The 9,034-nt window shown below is 40.1% G+C and overlaps 1 protein-coding gene across 2 annotated transcripts; it reads left to right on the plus strand.

Moving 5' to 3' along the window:
* The first annotated feature begins 1,422 nt into the window (after nucleotides 1–1,422).
* pgghg (protein-glucosylgalactosylhydroxylysine glucosidase) lies at nucleotides 1,423–8,037 on the plus strand. Of its 2 annotated transcripts, XM_034587668.1 has the most exons (14): nucleotides 1,423–1,629; nucleotides 2,117–2,456; nucleotides 2,549–2,759; nucleotides 2,851–3,286; nucleotides 3,375–3,494; nucleotides 4,451–4,582; nucleotides 4,660–4,771; nucleotides 5,186–5,258; nucleotides 5,338–5,474; nucleotides 5,567–5,700; nucleotides 6,404–6,499; nucleotides 6,608–6,705; nucleotides 6,787–7,010; nucleotides 7,848–7,924. In XM_034587668.1, the coding sequence occupies exons 2-14, from the start codon at nucleotides 2,213–2,215 to the stop codon at nucleotides 7,922–7,924; spliced, it is 2,094 nt and encodes a 697-aa protein (XP_034443559.1). In that variant the 5' UTR covers nucleotides 1,423–1,629; nucleotides 2,117–2,212. The 2 variants fall into 2 exon arrangements, with proteins under 2 accessions (XP_034443559.1, XP_034443558.1); XM_034587667.1 differs by lacking the exon at nucleotides 1,423–1,629 and having other exon boundaries at nucleotides 2,213–2,456; nucleotides 7,848–8,037.
* Nucleotides 8,038–9,034: the final 997 nt, after the last annotated feature.

A 9,034-nucleotide genomic window follows, 5' to 3' on the forward strand; every position in this document is an offset into this window, starting at 1 on the left:
GCTTTCAGGCCTCTGGTCTAACAGTAATCTTTCTGAACCTCAGCAGTCCGCCCCAGGGCCTGTCACTCCACTGAAATAACACGTACTAAAGTGGTAAATGATCTTCTGCTTTCTTTGGATCCAGACTCCACCTCAGTGCTCCTCTTTACTGCATCTCGCCGCAGCTTTTGATACCATAGATCATTGTAGAGACTCCTGCACCAAATGGGAAACAGATTTGGGTTCTCTGGCCTGAAAGATCTGAAAGAACACAATGTATCTCCTATGATAATACTTGTATGACTAAAATGGTTGGAGCGCACCTTTAACACATTTTAAATCTGTATATGGTACCAACACATGAATAGTGGTTGGTTTCAGGGGTCTGGACAAAATGTTTTGTAGGTGGGGACCCTCAGTAACAGCCCTGTAGACCACTGGACCCAGTCTCTCTAAGAAAGCCTTGTTTAATCCCATTTTTGAAAAAGCATTCATTCTTTGACATTTTACAGTGTTAGTGGTCGGCAACAGTAGAGAAATGATAGGACACGAGGGAATGCATGACTTTTAGAAGAGATGAGTAGATTAAATTACATAGTTTCAGCCTCCACCCATATGAATTATTAGGACACGGACAGCCTGTCTTCAACCCCATTTGCAGTAACAATGGGACATCAATAACATATCTATTGCACGTGTTCTAATAAAAGAGACACAAAAAACGGATTATACATTGAACAAACAAGAAACCAACCAACCACCAAAAGTAAACAGAAATGTAAATTAAAAACAGTTTTCTGGAGTTAACTCAGAAGTACTTATCAGGTAAAACTGAGTTTTAAAAAATGTTTAAGAAGAGAATAAATCATAAAAATTGATTCTTTACAATGGAAGCAAGTCATTAATTGTCTGGCAGCAAGAAGGAGACATCAGTGTGGATAAGAACTCTGCTTCTTCAGAGGCTCTGGGACTAGATCTCTTTTAAGAGGAGTAAAATAATAATCTAATATCTAATATAAAAAACCATGAGGGAGAATTTATGGAGCGAGCGGTGAGCGGGAGAGAGATGACATGATTTAGTTTGGAGAAAGTGACGTGGTGATTCTTGGAAAGAAGGGATGAACATGTAAACACTCACTGTGACCTGGAGACTATTTCTCCTGTCTCCGCCAAGTGGCTGTTTTCATTATGAATATGTAAGTAAGTAAGTAAGTATGAGGTGGCAGATATTTCCACCTGGAACAAGACATGGCTGTTTAAACCAACTAGCCAACAAAAACACACACACACACACACACACACACACAAAACGGTGACCATACATAATGTGATTTGTCCTTTGCACAGCCTGTGCCTCATCCCTCACATTCTTCCATTCCATGTTTTCCAGCAGACCAAGGGTCAGGTCCAGGTTTTCCGTGCAGCCCCTGAGCTTCAGGACCTCCCACACTCATGATACTCGACCAACTTGGAAGTTGATTTTCTTTGCTTTGTCTAAATATGAACTGTAACAAAAGTAAATACAGCACATCAGCTGTGTTTTGAAGGTTAAAGTGTCAAGAACAAGCGGTTTGGGAACTCCTGCAGATTAGTTTTTCTCTCTCTTTTTTTTTGTCTTTGTTGCAGGATCAGATGCTTCTTCCTGCTCATGTGAGACTGACACATCCCCACTGTAGGAGTGTGGTTGAGGGGATTCTGTACGGATGTGTGTAGAGGCATGCAACTGTTTAGACTGACTCTTAACTGTGTATTTATTTTTATTTTGGCCAATTCATGTCTTCAAAGTAACCCACATTTCAGATATGGTTAAATAAGAAGGAAAAATGAATGCAGTGATTGGATTTGGGTGGCAAATTTTTCACTCCAGCTTTCTGCACAGTGTCTCACTGTGACATTTAGACACGTTGTGTGACACACAAGTGTCAAAGTACACAATCTACAAATAGACTTTACCAGCAGAAACCTGTTAAAAGTGTGTGTGTGTGTCCGTCTGAATGTTGTCCAGCTGCAAGAATTCAAAGAAATGATCTAGTGTCACCTGGCATGTGCAAGAAAAGAGTATGTAATCTGAGTAAAGGAGAATAATAGTGCAAATGGAAAACTGCTGTCAAAATAGAAATGTTCTCATGCCCCACAGTGAGTAAAATAACTGCACATTCATCATCTCCTGGGACCCTCTCATCGACCCCTGACTGCCCTGGTAAAGACTCCGATCAGAAACCCCCTCCTCGTCATGTCCAGCCATTCAGACCCTTACATCTTCTCCACTGACGATCTGCCCAGTGACCGGCGCTTCCTCCCTCCCCTGGCCAACGGGCTCCTGGGCTGGAGGGTGTACAACAACATCATGCACATGGGCGGCGTGTACAACGGGGAGGGCGGGCGTTGTCACCGGGCAGATGTCCCCTGCCCTTTGGCCATTAAAGCTGAGACAGAGGAACCTGCCCAGCACACATACAGTTTGGACACAAACACGGGTGAGGATCTCTAGTTGGAAAAACATCTGTGTCCCTGCTGATCTCAAGTTGAGAAGATGCATCACTGTTAACTGTCTCGTTTTCTCGTTCAGGCATTTTCACTCACACTCTGAGCTCAGCCAGAGTAACTGCCTCACAGTCTCTATATTCACATCGATACTACCCCAACCTGATGGTGATGGAGGTTATATTGGTGCGGCAGGTGACGACAGAGGAGCCGGTTACTGTCAAGCTAGTCAGCTCGTTCACACCTCAGAGCAAAGACATTGTTTTTGAGTCTGGCCCTGATTATAAAGGAGGGAGGTACGGTTTACAAAATACATGTAAAATACTTTTATTTTTCTGTTTTAGTACGAGTGTGATCTTATATGGGGTCTATTTTCCCCTCTTCCAGGCACATCCATGGACAGACGTCCACTGCTGAGTTCCCTGGAGGCTCCTGTGCCACAGTTCACCTTATTTGGAGCTCCATACCTGAGACCCTGACGCTGCTTCCAGAGCAGAGCAAGGCCCGCTGGGGTTTCATCCTGGTGGTGGCCAATGATTTAGACTCTGCTCAGGCCAACTTTGACGAGGGCCTAAATCTGATTGCGACTGGTGAGCTGCGTCCGTCTCACGAGAAGGCCTGGAAAGAGCTGTGGCTCCAGAGCAAGGTGGAGGTGTCAGGGTCAGAGAGCCTCTGCAAGGCTCTGATTGGCTGCATGTTTTACCTCCTCAGCGCCTTCCCCTCCCTACACGACACCTCCAGCTCTTTTGGGGGAGTCAGTCCAGGCGGGCTGTCTAATGGTGGGGATGGTCAGGACTACTGGGGCCATGTTTTCTGGGACCAGGTAAGGCTGGTGGCAGTTTATGCTTACATACATGTTATTTAGATTTATCGTATGATTAATGTATCACACAATGACTCTGATGTGACAGGACATCTGGATGTATCCTGGGATCGCCCTTTTCTACCCACAGTTAGCCCGATCTGTGCTGGAGTACAGGGTGAGGACTATAGATGGCGCTAAAGACAATGCCCAAAAGCAAGGCTACAAGGTATGATGACGATGATCAGTATCACACAACGCAGCTCTTCTGCCTTCACTAAAAGCTCACTGTGCTCTCACTAGATAAACACACACACACACACACACATACACACAGAGCTTAACATATGTTCAGTGAAGGAAAAAAGAGGAGTTGGTCTTTGTAGTTTTATACTGGGAGCAGTTCTGAAAGTCTGAGGACAGTGTTCATGGCAAAAAAAGCAAACTAGAATATTTCCCCATATAAGCATATTAATAACTATATTCCAAGTACCAATTATGATAAAAACAAACGACTATCTAAAGATGTATAATGTGTTTCCTCTTCCTCCCACTGTACAAAAGTGAAGCCAAAATATTTAAGATGAGAGCTGCCATCTTGCGCTGATGATGTCATTTTGGAGCCCGAATCTGCGTAGTAGTGATCATGACGTGGACCTGATTTATCCAGGTCCCACCGATCAGTCACAGCTGTCAATCAAGACATTTTACCCTGTTTTTATAGCATCAAATAAGTATCACTTGAACAAACATCAGTGTGATAAGAACTTCCTAAAATAAACCATCTTTCATTTGACATTTACTTTGATTTTTTAAAAATATGTTTTATGCCATTTACATTAACATAGAGGAGGCAGGATTTATGATACTACAGCCAGCCAGTAGGGGGGCGATCAAAAGGTTTTGGTTTCACTTTTGGGGCCCTGTCATGGCGTCCATCTTTGAATACAGTATATGCTATAAACAGAGTCCATGAAATAACAGAGATAATAAACAGTAACCTACAGAGCTGTAATAACAACACATAAGCATCAAATATTTAGGCTAGCACAGAAAAAAGAATGTAATATCTTAACATACAAATACTGTTTGTGTGTGTGTGTGTGTGTGTGTGTGTGTTGTTATTGTACATTTTATTAATTAGAATGAAACTATCGGAGTCTTACGGAGATGCCATCATTACAGGGAATAAAGTTCCCATGGGAGAGTGCTGTGTCAGGGCGGGAGGTGTGTCCAGATGACATCTATGGAAACCAAGAGATTCACATCAATGGAGACGTCACCCTGGCCTTCCAACACTATCTCTACCTCAGTGAGGTAAACTCCTTCATCCCCTCGCATCATCACGTCGTCTCACCCCGTAGTGAAAGTATTAACTGAGCTCTTTGTTACAGGATCTGTCCATGTTCAGAGAGGCCCAGGGCAGTGAGGTGATATATGGTGTGGCTGATTACTGGGTTTCTAGAGTAACCTGGAACCCTGAGGACCAGAAATACCATCTCCTAGGTAAAGAGCATTAGTAGAAAGATAATAAATGGAGAGAATGTATTTACTTTGACACTGCTATAATAGCAAAATGCAACTTATTCACCAGCGCAAAAACTCACTATCTCACCAAAAGACGTCTACAATGAAGCAGAACGTCATTTTTAAATGGGTTTTTAAGTGTTGACAACTTTTTATTTAATTTGCTTTGTTTGCTTTTTTAATTTTGCAATATCGGATTTTTTTTAATTTCTATTTGTGTTGATTAACTTGTTTTATTTCCCTCTGTAATCGTGGATTTTTAAATGGTAAATTTTGAATACCTAAATAGATGATATACCTTGTGTCTAACTTAACTGTTTAATAATCATGTAAATGTCACTGAATATGTTTTTTAAAATTTAATGAAGCATTTCTTTTTGATGCCCTCTTTAGGTGTAATGCCGCCTGATGAGTATTACTACAATGTCGACAACTCTGTGTTCACAAACACGGTGGCCAAATTCAGGTACTGGTATATGAGTATTTCCTTGCTTTGCATATGAACTTGTTAATACCAATAATACAAAACGTTTGTCATGTGTCAGTCTGCAGTTTGCTGTAGAGTTGGCTGATCTCCTCCAACACCCTGCACCGAAGGAATGGAAAGAAGTGGCCGAACACATCAAGATACCGTTTGACACAGAATCCCAGTACCATCCTGAGTTCGATGGCTACGTTAAAGGTTCGTTTTTGCACCTTTCTGGCTCTTACCCACTTCAGAATATACCGAGTGCTCGTGACTTCACATCAGACTGTCTGTTGTACCTCTCACAGGTCAACCAGTGAAGCAGGCAGACACGGTGATGCTGGGTTATCCTCTTGGTTTGCCAATGTCTGCCGAGATCAGAAGGAATGATCTTGAGGCGTACGAGCCAGTGACAGACCCTGAAGGTCCAGCGATGACATGGGTAAGACACAGTGTGTAGTATGTTGATCTTATTGTGGTTAACTTTATTAGATATTACAATTATATATCAACAGCAATATGCACTTAAAGTGATGCTATAGAACTTTTAACTTAAATTTAATTGTTTCCTCTTTCAAATGTGCGCAGTGACACACAATCTCAACTCAATACTGAGGCAAACTAGGTATATGTGACGATATTACTGTGTTAGTTAACACATTTAATGAGTAATTTCTGCTTGTGTTAATGTTTTACATATATTTGGGATAAACCATTATACCATAACTGACACCTGTGTGCAATTTATAGAAACATACATTGGTTTTACTTTAAACTACCAAAGGTAAACACACTTATTTTATGGTTGCGGTGAGTGTGGTATCTTGTATTGTCTGGTTATTATTACTGATCTATGTGATGTGAGGGGACGTTTATTTTTTATTCTATAATACATTTTTATTTTATGAATTTATTTTGACATATTTTGTGTCAATTCTTTATTTGTAGACTAACTACCGACTGATAAATGTCGTAATACTTCAATATACCGCTCTGAAATGTAGTGTAGTAGCATAATGTGACATGAAATTGAATGTACTGGTTTACTGTCCTTATTATAGGTAGGTCACTTAATGATTAAAAATACAGGGTTCATCATTGCTTTCGGTTCATGTAAATTTATTTTTGTTTTTCTTACATCTAAGGGGATGTTTGCAATCGGCTGGCTGGAGCTGGGGGAGGCTGAGAGAGCTCAACGTTTACTTGAAAAGTGCTTCAGCAACATTCAGGGCCCGTTCCAGGTATCCCCTTTGACTCTGACACCCACAGTATACTTATACTAATACTAGTACTAATAGTTAAACTCTGATCTGAATACTGAGTGATTGTGTGATTACCTCTCCTCTCAGGTGTGGAGTGAATCCACAGATGGCTCTGGTACAGTCAACTTTCTCACGGGTATGGGAGGATTCCTCCAAGCTGTGCTGTTTGGTTACACTGGCTTCAGGTAACACACTATGAAAAAACACCTCAGAACGAACACAGCACGTACACAGTGATACAGTTTGTCTGTGTTTTTTTTTACCAGAGTTCAGAAGGAATGTTTGGCCTTTTCCCCAATTCTTCCCAATGACATTTCTGAGCTCTGTCTTCGGGGTGTGAACTACCTTGGGAATCAGATGGACTGGCTGCTGAGGAAAGATGAAGTTTGTATCATAGTGAGGAAACAGACCAGGAGAGATGGCAGCGCTAAGCCCCAAGATCTACAGGTGGTCCTGAAGGCATCAGGAGAAAAGATCCCTCTCACACCAGGTGACACACAAACCAAGAAACTGTTTCTGTTTGTATACTCATAATATAGAGCAACACATTTAACCTCCTGAACCAAACAATATATTCATAAACTCAATGACTATAGGACACAAGGCCTAGAAGGATATTGTATTTGATTGACAACACAAGAAACAGTTCAATCAAGACTGGATTACTCCAACGTGGAAAGTTCCCACAGGCCCCATGTTTACTCTATTCTATTACTGTCTTCATAATTCAATTAATTGCAAATATATTTAAAATATACAGCACTAAAGTACAATTCTCCATCTTGTGGGCTCTGGTCTTTAAGAAGGACCCCGTCCCCAAATCGACAGAAAACCTTGGTGTAAGGTCACTTTATTCCATCATGGTCTACTATATAGTATAGTATACTATATGGCTGTGAAGTTATTTCTTTAATAATGGATTGCTTGCTCAGTGTTTAAACTATCAGTGAAATAGTAAACTATACCCATATTTGTTTGACCAACTTTAAAAAACTCCAAAATGTTGAGGCTATATCTCAGAATAGGTCAAAACTAAAAAATATTCATACTTAAGAAGGTGATACTAAAACTTTGGCAAACGTGCCAAAATTGTCTCCAGCTCTAGATTACTGGTTTGCGTCTAGGGGACTGGTGATAAAATGTTTACCCCAGGCCCCTCACAGGAGGTAAATTTGGATATTAGCCCAATGATGAGAAAAGTAATAATAGGCTAGGTCCTAAACTGCATGTGTATAATATTTTCCACCCCTAGAAATGTATATGTGTCATATTTACTAAATAGTTTTGTTAAAGTGAACAGGTTGATATGAATTCACTCTATTTTCAGGGCTGCCAGTAACTTTTCCTCGAGAACCTGGCTGCGTTTGTAAACTTCCTTCGGTGTCTTCCTGCTGGCCTTTGTAAAACAGGAATCCCTGCTCCTCCTCATCATTTCAATTGTGCATAAATAAAAAGCTATTTTATATCTACGCTGCTGTTGTGCTGTATGCTGACATTAACTTGACCAACCAAATGTATGCAATTGAATAAAGGGTGATGTGAATTCTGTGTGTTTTTCTGACTATAGCTCTGTCACAGAGCAGTATGCACATGGATTTTAGATTTAATAAAGAGAAATATGCGAAATGAAAGGTAGTGGATGTTCCGTCTGGTCGGTGGTGGGGATGTAGGACCGGCTCATTTCTTAATTTTTTTACTGCTTGTTTATTGTAATAAAAGGCAAATGTTTGAGACTCATTAAATTCACAACACAGTGGTCTACAAACATTTATTGCAATTTATTTGCATCATCTATAGAACTCTTAGAATACGCTACTTATTTCTATAATATGCCATGTGACAAAACTATGAACCAATTGTTAATGAAATATATTCATATTGTTTCCAGCTTTTGTGGTTTTACAAGCTACAAGCATGCAAACAATTATATGGTGGCCCTGAGAGCTAAACACACTGCATCTCAAGAAAACACTCAAGTAGATAAAATTTAAACTATTTCACAGGGTATATATAGAATTTCGAGAAAAAAACAGCATAGTTTGATCATGTTCTCTCACTAAAGCATTTTCCTAGATAGATAGATAGATGTATAGATGGATAGATGGATAGATAGGTAGGTAGGTAGGTAGATAGATAGATAGATAGATAGATAGATAGATAGAAGGATAGATAGAAGGATAAAAGGATAGATAGATAGATAGAAGGATAGATAGAAGGATAAAAGGATAGATAGATAGATAGAAGGATAGATAGATAGATAAAAGGATAGATAGGTAGATAGATAGATAGATAGAAGGATAGATAGATAGATAAAAGGATAGATAGGTAGGTAGGTAGATAGATAGATAGATAGAAGGATAGATAGAAGGATAAAAGGATAGATAGATAGAAGGATAGATAGAAGGATAGATAGATAGATAAAAGGATAGATAGGTAGGTAGATAGATAGATAGATAGATAGACAGACAGACTTTATTGATCCCGAGGGAAATTAAGGCATCCAGCAGCACACAA

The sequence above is a fragment of the Hippoglossus hippoglossus genome, chromosome 6 (genome assembly GCF_009819705.1).
Source record: "Hippoglossus hippoglossus isolate fHipHip1 chromosome 6, fHipHip1.pri, whole genome shotgun sequence".
Classification (NCBI taxonomy): Eukaryota; Metazoa; Chordata; class Actinopteri; order Pleuronectiformes; family Pleuronectidae; genus Hippoglossus; species Hippoglossus hippoglossus.